The following is a 16,795-nucleotide window of genomic DNA, read 5'->3' on the forward strand; positions in this document are numbered from 1 at the left end:
GGCGCTTTGCTGCTAGAATTTTCCTGTTTCTCAGGAACTTAAGTGCTACTCCGTTTCCCTGCCCAGAACAGTTGTAATCATAGAATCTCCGTGTGGGAAGCAAAGAGGTCAGACAACATTAGGCCAAGGTCTCTTGTTGAGTTGGAATTGGAATTGGAAGCTTCCAGAATGCGCTCCTTGTATGTGTGGATCCTGCCCCTCCCCCCACTCTTCTTGTATGTGTAGGGAGGGATCTGATCCATTGAGATGTGAAGAAACAGTCAGCATGTGAACACTAAGGTTCTTCCCTCTAATGTGATTTTCCACTCAGAAACGGGTCCTCGGCTACAGGACTGGCTGACTGTAAGTACTACAAAGATTATCAGAGGCCCAGCTAGGCAGACCATTCAGGGGTTAGCTTAAAGAGATTCCCAAAGGCAGAAGCAGTGCCCCATTGCTCCAGCCGACTGTGGGCTCCATAGACTAGACATCACCAGATGTGTCTAAGCCATATGAGTGCTAAAAAGCACCAATACGAGTTCATCACTTTAGGACAGATGTCCTCAGTGGGGATGCAGAGGAACACAGCTGTGAGGGAAGACATGCTGGTTCCCATTGAGTGGAGATTACAGATGCAGCTGCATACGGTAAGATGCACAGCATAGCCCTTCCCTGTTTGTTATCCAAGGAAAATAGCCAGGTCCAGCGTCAGCAGCCCTCAGGCTGAAGATACGACAAGCACCTAATCTGAAATTAGCACCTAATATAAAATAGAAAGGTCTACCTGGTCAGACCTGTAAGCTTCATTCTACACACCCACATGACACACTCACGTCAGGAGGTCCTAAGGAAGAGTATGGAATGATGGGGCTGGGATCTGTAGCCTGCAGCTCCCACCTGTAACTTCCACCTGCGACAATCAAAAGTTCTGTGCCACTAACAGAGGGGCACCTGTAGATATGAAGCTGTCTTACAGAGAGAAAGAGAGAGAGAGAGAGAGAGAGAGAGAGAGAGAGAGAGAGAGAGAGAGAGAGAGAGAGATACACAATCCTCTGAACCCCGATAACAATTTAAACATCTGCCCTAAATTGCTATACACATGCAATCGACAGAGTGAAAAGTCTTCAGGATAACTCTCCCTTCTCAAGAATATGGAAGAATAAAATAGTGACAGAAAGAGGCTTGCAAGTTACATCAACCAATCCCAGTCACCAAGCAACAGAGCAATAGTAATAATGTAAAACATACAGACATTGGGATGAGGAAGGAAAATGTCTCACATGGTCTGAGTCACGTGTTCTGGATCTAATGGATAGATTAGGAAGGGGTCATTGTTGTGTGGGACCCAATGCATGGATAGCATTGTGGGATAAGGGTCACTCTGATCCCAGAGCCTGCCCCAATATCAAATTATTTCAGAGCCCAGAGATGCAACAACTTATCTCAGTCTTACGGAGTTCCCACAAAGCAAGTGACGGGATTCCTCTACTTTAGGTAAAAATCAAAAAAATAGGGAGGTTCTGAGTTGAATGTTGCTCAATCCCAAGTGCTACACCCTAGCTCAGTGCTCCCAGCTCCTGTACCAAGGGCTATGTTCCACCAGCTACCCCAGAAGGCAGATAGTGAACTGCATTTTGGACCAAGAGCTACAGAGCCAGGTGAGGGGCGGGGATGTACTGTGCAGGTGTCCTCTGCAGCAACCCACTGGCAGGCACGGAAGAAGTGGGGACAGATAAGAACCAGGCCATGCAGTGTGCAGCAGCTCCACAGGATTAGGGGCAGAAGCCGGGGAAGAGTAGAGGCTAGAACCTTGAGGGACATCAGGAAGAATCACGCTCAAATGTAGCCGAGGGATTATATCCTGGGAAGGAATGGCATCATTCAAGTTGATTGCGATAGGGAAAGGAAGAGGGCGCGGTGAGGTCCATCATCCTGATGCTGAAGGAGATTGTGTGGCAGGAATGACTGTGGCTGAGCATACCACTGGGAACGGGAGCGTAATGAAAAGTCAAGCACGCTGTCCCAGACCTGGGCGGATAATTATATTTTTGACAAGAAAGTGAATAGTTTGGGAAGATAACAGTAAAGTTGAAATAGACTCAAAACTAATTTGAAAAGTTTGTTGTAATGAAATTGACTGCAAGAAAGGGCATACAGCCAGAGCCGTGGGGGCAAACATGAAAGAAGGCTGCCATGCTCTTTCTAATGCATCCTTTGTCCCAGAAGAGGCAGAGAGTGCCAGGGACTAAAACACGGGGCCAGACCACAGGCTGTGAGCTATTATGCAATTAGTTTTATTTTCCTTTCTAGATGACTCTCCATCAGGTAAAACATGTATTTATGCCGACAGTTTGCAAAAATACACAAACACAATTACAGCTTCTAGTGGAGGACCCTTCATAAGCTTCAATGAGTTGCCGTATCTGTTTATATAATTTATCCTGATACACACCCTGCTATTAAAATCCCACCTCACACATAACGAGACAGATAATCGGAGAATCAGGGAGTTTCTTACAGGCACACGGAAAGCTAAGAGCAGTTGCACAATGGAGCACCAGAAAAAGCATGATGGCGTCCTTATACTTTTACCAGAGGGCTCTGAGCAAACTGTAGATACCACTCTGGCCAAAGGTAGACAGACCGTGTGCACAAAGCAGGCAGGGGACTGGAAACAAGGCTGCCACAATCCGAAGCTGTTTTCCTTTTCATGAGAGGAGGCAACTTGGGACCTTCAAACTCTGGTACCTGTTGGGTAGAACTGGCTGGGAAGAGGAGCATGTGCTGACACGGCCCGAGCTATTATTATTAAATTCTAGCAGGCTGCCTTCATAGACGGTCTTCTAACTCCATGAACATGGAGAAATTAGCACACTAACTGACTGAAGGGAGAAAGGGCCGAGTTAGCACGCTGCGGGCTTCCACATAATGACCCTTGAGCAAAGCAGCTGTGGATGGGGAGAATCAAACAGCCGCAAGACGCAAGTGAGCTCATTGTCAGGAAGGTGGAGCACTCAATACAATTCAAGCCATGTGTAGCCTCGGCTATTATGTCCCGATGCCTCATTTCTGGAGGGATTAAGCAGACATCAAAGAACCAGGGGCATTGATGAAGGATGAAAGGGTCACAACGGGAAGGAAAGTAGCTCCCCAGGCCAGTTCCCCAGGCCAGTTCCAGTCACTCCTCTCTGCTCTTACCTCATGGCCATGCTGTCCGGTGAGCATCCCCAGGTCCACCCACATGGTTACCCACCTGTGTGTGTCCCACTCAGTCACCGGTTCTCACAATTACCCTCTGCAGTGAGCAATACATGCAAGCCTCCCCCATGTCCTCCAATGTGGTCGCCCACCCATGAGTGCTCCACACAGCCACATGGTCCCATGGCCATTTTGCTCCATCCAGAAAAAGCAAGGAAATAGCAGAGTTTTCCTCCTGACACAAATTCAACACACTAAAGATTTTAATGAAATAATATTAACTTTATCAATACAGTGACTAGCTGAAACAGTGAAATATGATGTACAACAACAATAAAGAAATATGAGACACCTAGATTTTGCCCACAGGGAACCTGTCTGAAGACATTTTCAGAGGAAGTGGACACATTCAGAGGAAGGTGCTGAGCTAGAATCATGCTTAAAGGGGATCGTGAAGCAGGCTGGTGCCTCATTTCGGCTTCCATGGAAACCACAGGTCAATGTTCAGAGAAGACAGGTGTTCATAGGGTAGACCGGGCTGGCTGCAACCCGCTGTTATACAGAATGGTTCCTACGCTATCCATGGGGTTCTGCTCAGAGCCCTGGTGTTTCTGGCATGGTGCTGTCCACTATGACTGCTTCTAGAGAATGGATAAGATTCAAAACGTATGGTCAGGTCAGATTCTTCCTGCCATAGGGGTAAGGGAACCATAACTCAGGCAGAGGGGCTCAGCTGCTCCTTAACCATCCTTGATGTGGGTGTCTCTAGGCATCCTTGCTCTCTTTCTGCAGAGGCTGAAGAAAGAGTATTTTGAAGTCTGATCTGCTGGAAACTGTCTTATACTCCATATAAGGAACTCACCTGAGGATAAAGCCAGAAAGAAAGGAAGGAAGAAGAGTGAAGGGAAGAAAGAATCCCAGTGGGGTTTCAGAAGACTGATGAGAGGGAAGCAATTTGAACAGACATTAATAATTCAGGCAGAACTTAAAAGTAGTATTTAAGGGCCAGGCAGATGTCTCAACAAGTATACACTTGTGCAAACATCAGGACTAGAATTGGAATTCCAGAACCCACATAAATGAGTGGGCATAACAGATCATCTGAAATCCCAGCTTCAGGAGCCAGTTGGTCTGTGAAATAAGCTGTATCAGTGAGCTCTGGGTTTGATTGATTGACCCTGCCTCAATGAGTAAGGATGATGGAGGATGGGTCAACCTCAGGTTTCCACAAAGACATGTACACACATGTGCCATGCACCCCAACACATGGAATGCACAGACACATGGAAAAGGGTAAAAGAGAAAGGATTCAGGAGTAAACATGGTTAGAATGGAGCTGCTAAGCCAGAGAGGGAGAGCACAGAGAAGCAAAAAAAAAAAAAGCAGACTATTTGTGGATGGGCTGGCTCTCAGAAGCATAAAAGGATGGAACACAAGACTGTCCTTGGACCACTGGAGTCCCATGACTTTCTCTGGGTAAGTAGAAGAAAGGGAGAGGGGAGGGAACCCAAAAACCAGGAAGGATGCTTAACATGTGCATTTAAAGATGCCTGTTAGGAAAGACAGAGAAGAAACACAAGTCACCTCCTGAAAAAGAAGAGCTGCTATGGGATTTATTAATGAAGGCACTGACAAAAGTCAGTGACTAGCAGGGACTGCCAGATGCATATATTGCTAAAATTAGACTATGGTGCAACCAAGAAGGGAATCAGACAGGAATGGTTTTGTATCCACAACCTAGCAGGTGTCACCCAAAATTTTCAGAGCCTTTGGCAATGGCCACTGTTCCAGGAAAAATGTTGGCCAGATGCCTACTCCAGCAAGGGAACTTGCCAGCATGGAAACAGTCTCCAGATACTTTGCAATGTCCCTTATATCATATTTTCAAAATATATTGCTTGGATCCTTTTCTCAAATCTTCACTAATTTTTAAAGCACTAAATAGAATTCTCTGTTAAAAGAAGAGTAACTTCACAGTGATAAGTCCCCTTCCCTAAGAGAGTGAGAGACAAGGTGGGGACCAACTACAGGAGGTGCTAGAGGTGCATATAAAGAGAAAGAAGACAAAAGCCCATGGGCCAGAGGATGTGGAGCTCACTGCCTGCATGGAGCAGAAGTGCATGGCAGATCTTTGCTTCCTCCTCCCTTCCTGCACCAAGCTCTGCACAGCAGAAGCAGCAGAAGATGACAATTAACGTACTTATAATGCATAACTCGATATCATGTCTGCAAATAAGAGGGTGGAAATCTTGATCTCCAATTGGTGTTAAGCTGGTAAAACCAGAAGAATTGTAAAAGTTAAAATTAAATGGGCCGATCCTGAAGAAAAGATGAGATGTAATTTCCTTAGTTTTAAAACACTTGAACCCAAACCAGAAAATCTTCTGCATGCTATCGCTGCAGGCTCCTCACACCTACAATAGACTATTTAACAAGCTCTAGGTTTGTCTGACCAAGTCATATATAGCCCGAGCTTCCTGGATGCCCAAGAATCTATAAGCTGGGAAGTGAATCTTTTCTGATTCTAGCTTTTTATAATCAGGGCTTCTTGATTTCCATGTGTGCCTTCTCTACTTTGCCACTCTGTTGCTGTGAAAAGATTATGAGGCATAAAGGGTTTATTCCAGCGTATATGGTGCCCATCCTGGTCCTAATCCATCAGTGCGGGGAGTCAGAGCAGGAGCTGAAGCAGAAACCACAGAGGGATGCTGCATACACATTGCTTCCCATGGCTTGCTCAGCTACTTTCCTATACAGCCCAGGACCACCTGCCTAGAGATGGCATCACCTACACATCAACCAGTACTGTGGGACATGGTCTTGTACCCTATAAAGATTTATCACTTGTATTGGTTTAAGAAAAATGCTTCCAGAGAGGAAGTATTGGTGGGGCGACCAGAATAGGGGAATTCTGGGAAGAGGAAAGGCTCAGTCTGTAGTTGTCACCCAGGTACAGGGTAAGCAAGATGAGAATGCCTCACTGATAAAAGGTACCAAGCCACATGGCTAACACAGACAAGACGTATGGGTTAATGTAAGATGTAAGAGTTAGTTAATAAGAAGCCTGAGTTAATAGGTCAACCAGTTTATAATTAATGTAGACCTCTGTGTGTTTCTTTTGGACTGAATGGCTGTGGGGACTGGGCAGGACAGAACCCTCTCAACAAACCAGCAATCAAGAAAATGCTCCACTGACAAGCCCACCAGCCAAGGTCCAGACAGCTTCTCAATGGAGCATTTCTCGTCCCAGGTGACTCTGGGTTGGACGAAGCTGATAAAAACAGCTAGGGCAGCCTGAAACTAGAAACCAAAATCATCTTAAATATTTGGATATTTTAGAATAAAAATTGCCATTCTGGGACTTCCACAGCCTTGGAGCCAAGTTTCCTGACAGGAACGGGGAAGGCACTTAACAAGGGGCACTAGCCCCCTGCCACCTGTGCTTTCCTCAAGGTCTGAGCTTCTGAGCTTTGAAATACATGAAAGGTGGAAGTGACTCTGGCTGCCTCCTGCCCATCCCATGCACAGTCTCTGCATCATGTCCATTTTACTCAGAGGCAACGCCATCCATACCTGATACCTTTACCCCAGGCTCCTCCAGCTCCACCACTGGCCACGTCAGTCACTACCCAATGTGGCCCAGCTGAATCCTGCCCAAGTGCTCATCACAAGCAAGGCACCCTCTTCCTGATGCAGTTTAGGGAATGCTCAGCATGTATGGGTTTCTGGGGGGCTTCACTGGGAGTCCCTGGTGCTGAGTTCTAGGCACAGTTTCACACTTTGTACTTCTGCAGTTCTCTCAGCTTTATTTAAAAAAAAAAAACTCCCTCTCCTCTCCTCTCCTCTCCTCTCCTCTCCTCTCCTCTCCTCTCCTCTCCTCTCCTCTCCTCTCCTCTCCTCTCCTCTTCTCTCTCTCTCTCTCTCTCTCTCTCTCTCTCTCTCTCCATCTTGCACTGGGGCATGCCCAGTCCAGTGTTTCCATTTCTACAGAGTGTAGTGTGGCCATGCCTCTTTTTGCATGTTCCTCTCCCATTTAACCAGCTTTGCAGGGAAGCAGGAAGTGCTGAGTTCTAACTTTTCCAGAGCCAGGGGTAAAGACTGCAGGTGAGATCCACAGTCATATTCTCCTCCCACCTCTCACCAGAGAGGAGCTGACAACAGTCACAGAGGCCCTACTGCTGAGATGTCCCCTCCCCAGGGAGGCCTCATCCCTCACACTCCTCCCTGATGCCTTCAGCCCATAGCTAAAGACTGGGACAGCCCCTCCCCACTGTGGTTGTTCTCCCCTGCAGCATCACTTCACATAGCCTGTGGAAGAGCCTGAGAGATGGGTCTCAAATGGCTCACGGGGGAAAGAAATGGTGTGTGTCAAAAGCACCTGAGTGGAGTCACCGGAGAATCTAGTGAGCAAGCTCATTATGTCACTGAGGAGGAGCAGCTGTGGGAAGCTTGAGATCGAGTCCACGCTCACAGGAAAGAGCTTCCGTGGCCAGGATGGCCACTGCTGTCACTACAGCGGGATCCATTAGCGTGACAACACAAATAACATCCTAAGCAAATTATCATTTTGAGAAACCAAAAGAATTTCACATCCTAAAGAAAACGGGAGTCTGAGATGAAATTAATACACATTTATGTAAAACAAAAATGAAGGACAATAAAGTGAAAGATTTTTCTAGATAAAAAGTGTTCTCCCAAGTGCAAGGACAGCATATTTGCACGCAGAATAATTACCCAGCATTAGCCTGATACTCACAGCAATTAAAGCCCGCTGCCCACTTGGTTAATTGAGCAGGCTAGTTAGTGCCAGCCCCTGCCAGCTCCACTCTCTAGCTGCTGTTGAGGTTCCAAGACAGAATATGTCCAGCCTTGTGCATCATGAGTGACTTGGCCTCATTTCCTCTGTGACCCTGCTGAGGTTTGCACACCACCACCACTATGCTATAGACAATACTGTAAGATAGGAGCAGCCCTGGGATTTCTGGGTATTTGAGCTTCTAGGATTCCTGCTTGCATTTAGCACGTCTACGAAATAGTTTTTCTCTCTCCCTAGTTTCCTCCCTCCCTCCCTCCTTCCTTCCTTCCCTCCCTCCCTTCTTCCCTCTTTCTTGCTTGCTTTCTTTCCACCTGTCTGTGTATGTGTAGAGGTCAGAGGACAACTTGCAAAGGTTGGTTCTCTCCACTCTGTGGATCATCAGGCTTAGTGTTTAACCAGCTGAGCCAGTCCCAGCACATGTTTCAAGACAGCTGCTTCTGCTAAACTTCCCCAGCAGATTTTTCTCTATCATCTCCAGTGAAGCATTGGTTTCTAGGAAAGGAGCCACCTGGGATAGATTTAAATAATGCCCCTGTAGGTTTTCAAAGCTCTGCCTTGTCTTACTGCTTTGCAATGTCACACTGTGCATCTCCGCGATTTAAACAAGAGGTGATATACCATCACTCCCCAGGCCTTGTCCTGGTTTCGGGAACTGGACTGTCATTCTAGCAGGGCCCATGCCTGGGTTTAAGATGCTAACAGGCCAGGGAAGAACCATTTTCTAAGTGCCATGCAAACCTCTTTCTGTTCAGGGGCCACGCCCTCTCTCTAATCCCACCTACACCCACAGATGAGGCGCACAGCTGTGACAAGCAAGTAGAGCTCTAAGACTCAGTTACTTAAACACACTCTGGGGATGGTGAGGAAAAAGAAAAAGAGGGGAGGTCGTTGCGGGGGCTGGGAGGTCTACACATGGAGGAAACCCATGTATCCAAACCTGTGAGCCTGAGGACCACCAGGGGAGAGTCAGACCCTGTATCCTCCCTCCAGAAAGCTACAGAAACTTAGAAAATTCATAAGCCCCTTACCCAAGGTTGTATTATGAGAGGAGATTATTCCATGGAGTTGCCTGCGAGTTGCTCAGGAATTTGCAGGGAGGTGGCTTCCATGAGTCAGCACTCATGCTGGGGTGGGTTTTTCAATGTGCAGCTGCCTCTGAGCCACCTCTCTGTAAGAAGTCCCTCTACTATGCTTTCATTACAGGTAAGTCCCATAAATTCACTGAGTCACAAAGCTAGATGTGGGTGGAATCATTTCTTTGACCTGACACTAATGTCCTATCTGGGGTAAGGAGATATTTGTTCATGTTGCCACAAGGGGAAAAATCATACAAGACCCTCATAAATGTCAAGATAGTCTCAGTGAGTGGGTAACATATAAAAGAGAGGTCAGCAAGGGAATTGTGGGGAAGCTTCGATGATGGCTGTGTGTGACGTCACTGCAACTGTGTTAAGGTGTCTCTGTGGTTCATTCAAGCTCATTTTGAAGGGGGATGCTGGGACATCCCCTGCCTAGCAGAGTGTCTGCATCTGCTGTGCCAGGCATGAAGCCCCATGAAGATTCTGGGAATCTGAGGACATTCCCTGACCAATCAGGAAGGTGAAGCTGTATGGGGTACACTCTCGCAATTCCATTTTCTGGGGCTATATGTTTCATAATAAAATAAAGAAAAGAGGGGGCAGGAAATATGTTCTGATAAAAAATAAAAATGCAAATGTCTGTCTCTAGCTGGTGTTTGTTTTGTTGGGTTCTTAAAGTCACTTGAGTTTTCACAGAAACCTGTCAAGCAGATGTTGTTACTATGATCCCTGCACCTTGTTATCAGAAGGCAGTAGCATGGTAAAGAGATGAAATGACTTTCCCTAAGTCACACTGTGAAGGGGCGGAGCCAGTGCCCAGCACAGCACAGCTTAGAGCCTGTGTCCTTAGCTCTGTGTCAGCTAAAGCCACGCAGAATCAACATCTGGAAAATTGAATCCTCCTCCAATGTCTGTGGTGTGCGATTTCTGATAACTCACGAGCAGCTGAGCGACACAGTGAGTGACTTGCGTATTATCTCCAGTATCAGCTTCCCACAGCATCCCTAGAACCCCCATGGCAGAATGGGGGTGTCACCTACAAGAAATCCTCTGACCTCCACACATGTCCCGTGACATATGGGTACACCAAAGTGCACACACTCACCAAAAACATAAATAAATGTAGCAAAGAAAATTTAAAAAGAAATGCAAGTTTTTCTAAAAAGTCTCCTTTCCCTATATTCTTTCAGGGTTCTAAATTCTCAAAGCTCCATAGTTTTTTAAACATTTGGATCATTGATGTACTAATGATGACACATATTGTACTGAACGGTCAACTCCTTGAACACTGTCGCTCTTGTTCTCGTAACATCTCAAGATGTAGCTCGCGATGGACTCTTGGCATTGGAGAGAGAGAGAGTTAAAGTACAGCTAGTATGCCTGGTCATCAAGCCGAACACAGCAGGGGTATTCATGTCTAATTTGAGATTACTTAGACCCTCACAATCAGAGATGTACCCTCTATCTTGAGGCTTACCTCTGCTTTTTGAGCTCAACCTTGTAATGCTGTCTTTAGACTGAAAAAGCAAGTCCTCTGCAGCCCTTCCTGGCAGGAGGCATTTGGTACTTCCCAGATGCTTTAAGACTCCACCCAAGGTTGCAATAACTGTATGCCATTTGGAAAATATACCTCAGCTGTGTATTTATGAGTTAGGAAACAACTATGTAGAAAATCCATTAAAGGTCATATCTAGAGTAAAGGTCAGTAGTGGTGTGCAATTATTTCTACATCCCAGGACTAGCCTATGAGTGGGATAGGAATATTTCTACTTTTGTTGTAGACATTTTTAATGATATAGTCATTTAAGTCTAAACCCTATTCTATGCTTCCTGCAAGGAAAATTTATTTCATATCTTATAGTCAAGGATGTCACATCAGGCCACTCCCCACATAGGACATGTTCACATCCTGACTACCTCCACTTATGTGGGAAGAATGGAGTTTTCTGCCAGGTGGTGGTGGTGCAAGCCTTTAATCCCAGTACTCAGGAGGCAGAGGCATGCGGATCTCAGTGAGTTCGAGGCCAGCCTGGTCTACAGAGTGAGTTCCAGGACAGCCAGGATTATTACACAGAGAAACTCTGTCTCAGAACAAAGAATGGAGTGTTCCAAGACGTGCCCACTCATTTGAACTTGGAATGTGTATCCTCTACACTTTCTGTCTGGGGTTGGCGGGTCCTTCTTTATTATCTGTTTCTCTGACTTCACCAACACAACCAGCTGATACACTGTGATAACTGGGGACTATTCTTATGTCACATATTTGAAAATGACAGCACACTTCAAGTGCACACCCTTCTATGGTGTCATCTATGTTAAACAGACAATACATGGAGAACCTCAAATAGGAGCAAGTCTAACATGTCCAGAGTCAAGTGGCCAGAGGCCACAGGGCCAGCCACCCTTTTGTCAGGAGGAAGCCACATGCAGTGAAGATTCAGTAGCCACCAGCAACACTATCAGTTCCCTGTGACTACCAGAGCTCTAGCCCCATTCGTCAACAACGGAGATCATGGACATTTCGTCTCAGATACATGGGCTGGCTCACCAGCATCCTCAAAACTGTAAATCATGGCAAGACAAAGACATCGTTCATTTTACTTTCCACTGCGAAATACCAGATATAGTAGGGAAAGGTTTTAGAAATAATGGTCAATATGATATTGCCAAGAGATCCACAGGTCTAACCGTGTTTCATAGCTCAAGTTTGTATTTTCTGTTCTTTTCTATTTTGACATGAGAATAACATGCCTCATGCAGTCTGGTTCCAGAGACAGGCCATTGAGGTAGGACTCTAAACCAGTGACAGAGCACTGATCTCATTTACGAACAGTGTTCCAACATGTTCTTTTCATTTCTCTCTGTCATGTATGGACCGGCCTCTTCACTCTTGACCTTCCATTTAAGCACTAAGGCAATTTCGGCCTACCTTGGTACACAGCCTTAAACCCTGGGGAGCCGATGCTGTCATCTGACTGCAGGTGGAGCCACATCTGGTTGCTCATGCTCACAATGAGGTCAGGGACACTGGAGCCTGTGAGCCTGCACAGAAGGGAAAGGATCAGACTTTGAGCACTGTCCACAAACACACACACACACACAGACAGACACACACACACACACACAGACAGACACACACACAGAGACAGACACCTACAAAACATTCTCTTTCAAAACCTTGTAACAACTTGTCATTTATATAAATATTTAAAGGCACTTTTGGTAACTATCCAGTCACTGAAAACACAGCCATTTTCATTTAAAAAAATCAGCTAGAGGGGACTAGAGATATTTTTCAGTGGTTATTGATCTTACAGAGGACCTAGGTTCAGTTCTAAGTACCCACATAGTGGCTCACAACCATCTGATAATCTCTTCTGGCCTCCCCTGGCACTGCACACATGTGGCATGCACAGATAGATACACACAGGAAAAACAATCATACACATAAAATAAAAGCAATTTTTTTAAAAAAGACCATCCCATTTACTGGAATTGACATGCTCCCTAGGTACAATATTTACAGGGATAAATCAATACAAACCTGGAAAAGCAAAGAGCCAGCTGTGCCTGGTGACAGGGAGGTGAACCCTGTGGCTCATTACTTTCTTGCGTGATACCTTTGCAAGGTGAGAAACCCTATAGGTTCATTACTCTATCTAGTTTAGAATTATGTACCTTGCATACAGAATCTATTTTAAGATGTATTAAAGGTAATTATACAATATAATGACATTGAAAAGAACAGCATATGTGTGGTTGAGATAGACAGGGTAGGATTTACTGAACATCCAGGTCAAACAACAAGGTAGTTTTAGGAAGCATTCAGTGTGTATTCAGAAACAGGTCACATCCCCTACTCTGTCAGCCGGTGAAAAGAAACACCAAATCCATCGACTGAACTCAACATGCCGACAGAATAGCATGTTGAAACAGGAAAAAGTGCAGGAAGGAAATCAATTCACCCAAAACAAATGTCCCTAATCAAATAGGAAGCTTCGCTTTCAGCAAAGTGGTTTCGGGAATGTGAACGCATGATTTGCACCATCAATCACAGCAGCCGTCTATCAACCCAACATTCTCCTCACAGACGGCCTTGAAAACCTGCTTCTTCAAAGGAAGATGAACGGCAGTCATTACACACCGAGGAACTCAGGCTGTGTTACACTCAGGCTGGAAAAGGAACGTGTTCCGGTGAGCGATGTATGCTTGCTACACACGTATGTCTGAAGATCTGTCTTTGTTGGGAGATAGTTCTCTTGTGTTTGCTTGTTTGATTGTAAGGGAGATTTGTTTGATTTTCTGTGCATGCATTTTGTTGAAGAGTAATCAGCCAAACAGCACATGGATCACAATGTCTAGCTCTGTGATTCCTTAGAAAGGGAGCCAGCCTGCAGATCCCCCAGGGAGGCAGCCTCCTGGGCCCATCTCTGTTCCCTGCTCTTCGCTCTAGCTTTGCCAAAACATCTACAGCTGTACCTGCCTCCCTAAGCATCCTATAAGTGAATTAAGACTTCATAAAATACTTTGCTCAGCAGAACTGAGGGAAAGATACTCATGAGTTTCCTTGTTTTAATTTCTACTTAGAATTCATTTATGTGTGTGTGTGTGTGTGTAGAAGGTAATTAATGCTAGTATTTTTATTTTTTCTAGTAAAACACTGTATTAATAAAGCTGACAGAGGTAACATAAAGAGCCTACATGTATTCTTTCCTGTCTCCTCCAATCTAAGATTTTACAGACCTGTAAAATACTGTCACAGCGTGGATGGATGACCTACTTGTCTTGGGAGGCCCACGTGATCTGTCTGCCTCTGTCTCTGTCTCTGTCTCTGTCTCTCTCTCTCTCTCTCTCTCTGTGTGTGTGTGTGTGTGTGTGTATGTAACTCTCTTCAACACACATGTAGTCTTGGGAATCCAGGTTGTGGTCAATACAGTGAAATTCCCCACAGCCCATCTTCAAAGACGCGCCACACGCCCTCTCCTTCTTGCCACATATCACTGGCAACCACGAGTCTGTCTCTAGCTCCAAATTCCTTCATCATGCTATTGCCTGTTTTAAACTGGCTCTGTCTGCTTGGCTTAGTTCCCCAGATCAGTCATATGACTTGCATACTACCAGTTCCCCCCTTCCCATCGCTGAGTGGGACTCCCAAGTATGGATAACTCAAGGCCTGCTAAAACGTTCATGAGCTTGGTAGATGACCCATAGGGCTGACGTAACAGGTGTGCAGGTTTTCCACAATATAACTCTTCATGTTACCTGTTACAAATTCCCAGACATGCGATTTGTATTTTCCGATTTCTGTTTCTATAATTTTGATTTCTGTCTTCAAGGGTCTAGACCGAGTGTTCTATTTACATTCCCATCAATGGTATCTGAGCAGGAAAGTTCTTCGTATCTCCAATGGCAATTTAATGTGACCAGGGTATATTTGAGCACCTCTTCTGATAATTATGTAATAACCTCTCAAGGGTTTTGCATTTACTTTTGGCTGATCACTAATGGTGCAGCTAGACTTTGTCTGTTTCCTATACACACTGTTTAGTAAAGGCCTTCATGTCCTGTGTCCCTTACTAATGTCCATACTGATCATCCTTAGTCTCTCTAATGCAGGATGAGAAGCATCCTTTGTCTTCCCAAACATTCTCTCCCAACAAAGGATTTGTGTTTGACCAAGCTGCCTAAACCAAGAATCAAAAATATGCCCTTGAAGGGGAACATTTGCAGGATGAGAGGAATACACCTTTCCTGTCCTGCCTATTTTTGAAAAATCTCACATGCCTTGTGTTTCTCATTGCAGTTCATGAGGTCCTCATGCACACCACCATATATTCAGTTCCACAGCTACTCTCAACTAGTCAAGGCTGCTGTATATAGAAGAGTGGGGGTTCTAGCTACTCCTTTGCCCCTTGCTTAGTTTATTTTCATTTTCTTCCCATTTTCCTTTCTTAGGTGGTCATTCCCAAGTATGTGACTATGCCATAGAATGCTCGTATCTAATCTTAAAGCCATTGCTTTGTGGCAAGGTCTCTAAACCAAACCCAGCACATAATATGGCTGGTCTCACTAGTCAGCTTGCTCTGAGGATCCCCTGTCTCTGTTGCTTTCCAAGCCTAGAATCATAGGCAGACGATGCACCCAGCCAGCATTTCTGTGGCTTCTGAGTATCTGAGCTTCACTGCTGTTATTTGCACAGCAAGCCCTTCATCAGCTTATCGGTCTCAGCCCAACAGTCCTCCTTCTCCTGGGCTGAGGTCCATGTCTGTTTTCTCTGGTTTCCTCTAGTTATTGTCCGTAGCATTGCTTTCCTCTTCCCGTTCTTTCTTGCTCTTTATTCCCTGCTCTGAGCTGGCACTTGCTTCCTTAGGTGAATGAGGAGAGACAAATGGCTATGATGAAGGCTGGAAGCCTGAATTTCTCTTGATAGCAGGAAGCTTCTGTTGAGGGAAATGAGGCCAGGGGGGATTTCCTGACTACAGTGACCCTCAGTCCCCCAGACACTGCCTCTTCCTTTGCTAAGGTTTGGTTTGAACATAGGCCATCCCTGAGCAGTCCACTGGGGTCTCTCTTCACTTAGCATCTTCTCTGGTTTCTTTCTTGCCAGGTATTTAATTTAAGTTGTTAAGAAACATAAGTATCACACAGAAAATCCATACCCATTGCAAATATGCTTACTTCCAAAGTAACTAACTACTTCAGGCTCATGCTAAGGTGCATGTTTGAATTTCTTTTATTTGTCCACTGCACTTTATTTTAATCCAGTCTTACTCTGTGAATTCACTCGAAATTGAATAGGCAAGAATACTGGCAGCTACTCGCATAGCTCACTCAATCAAATGTCAAACCCTGTTCCTGCAGTCAGTCCCATTTTAGAATTTATTTTAAGCCTCCAAATTATTTGATTGGCATGCATGCGAAAAAGGGCTGCAATCATACTTTGTCACAATTAATTCTTTTTGTACTAATTAGTTGAATGCTAATTAACGTTTTAACTAGCCGAAAATTAAAAAAAAATATTTTATAGAATGCTTCTAAGTCGAACGTAGTTTAAATAGTTTCAAACAAAAGGAAACATTGTCTTTGAATAGCTCTTTGAGATTTATAAACCGTAGTTTGATAGCACTGACAGAGAGAGAGAGAGAGAGAGAGAGAGAGAGAGAGAGAGAGAGAGTGCGTTAGAGAGAGGGAGGAGAGATGGAGAGAGGGAGAGGGAAAAAGCTGTTTGAAGCAAAGCGAGCCCACAGACTCTTTGTCCCTCACAGCTGCTTGTGCTTTTGAAATAGGATTTATTTGTTTGTGTATTTATTAATTAATTTATTTATCTATTTATTTTTTTACAATCATTTGAAACTGAAATTAAACCAAGCATTAGCTTTACTAGAGTACTTGAGCACAAAGCAAAAGACAAACTTTGGAACTTTTTTTTCCTCAACAGTCACATTTTCAAATAAACCAACGATGATTGATCCTGTACCTTTATTAATGCTCAGAATAAAATCATTCTAATTAAACCACACCTGAGAGCTCAAGTCAGGTTACACCATTCCAGCTGCCAGACTGCTTCGCCGTGACTTCCACTCCAGGTTGCCTCTTACAATACTGTTTTTTCTGCTGCACTGGAGATGGAAGCCAGAGCCTTTTGAATACTGGCCAAGGGCTCTACACCGAGCTACAAAATCAGCCTTGACGTTTGCTTTTTTTCTTACACTGAAAATATAAG

At 44.9% G+C, this 16,795-nt stretch overlaps 1 protein-coding gene across 2 annotated transcripts in view; it reads right to left on the bottom strand.

The window, feature by feature from the left end:
* Positions 1–16,795, bottom strand: part of Csmd1 (CUB and Sushi multiple domains 1) — a 1,402,422-nt gene that overhangs the window by 294,315 nt on the left and 1,091,312 nt on the right. For both annotated transcript variants that reach the window (XM_075986282.1, XM_075986281.1), the window contains exon 12: positions 12,002–12,114. In XM_075986282.1, the coding sequence (XP_075842397.1) occupies positions 12,002–12,114 (113 nt within the window). The remainder of the gene's footprint in view (positions 1–12,001; positions 12,115–16,795) is intronic.

This window comes from Microtus pennsylvanicus, chromosome 9, assembly GCF_037038515.1.
Source record: "Microtus pennsylvanicus isolate mMicPen1 chromosome 9, mMicPen1.hap1, whole genome shotgun sequence".
Lineage (NCBI taxonomy): Eukaryota > Metazoa > Chordata > Mammalia > Rodentia > Cricetidae > Microtus > Microtus pennsylvanicus.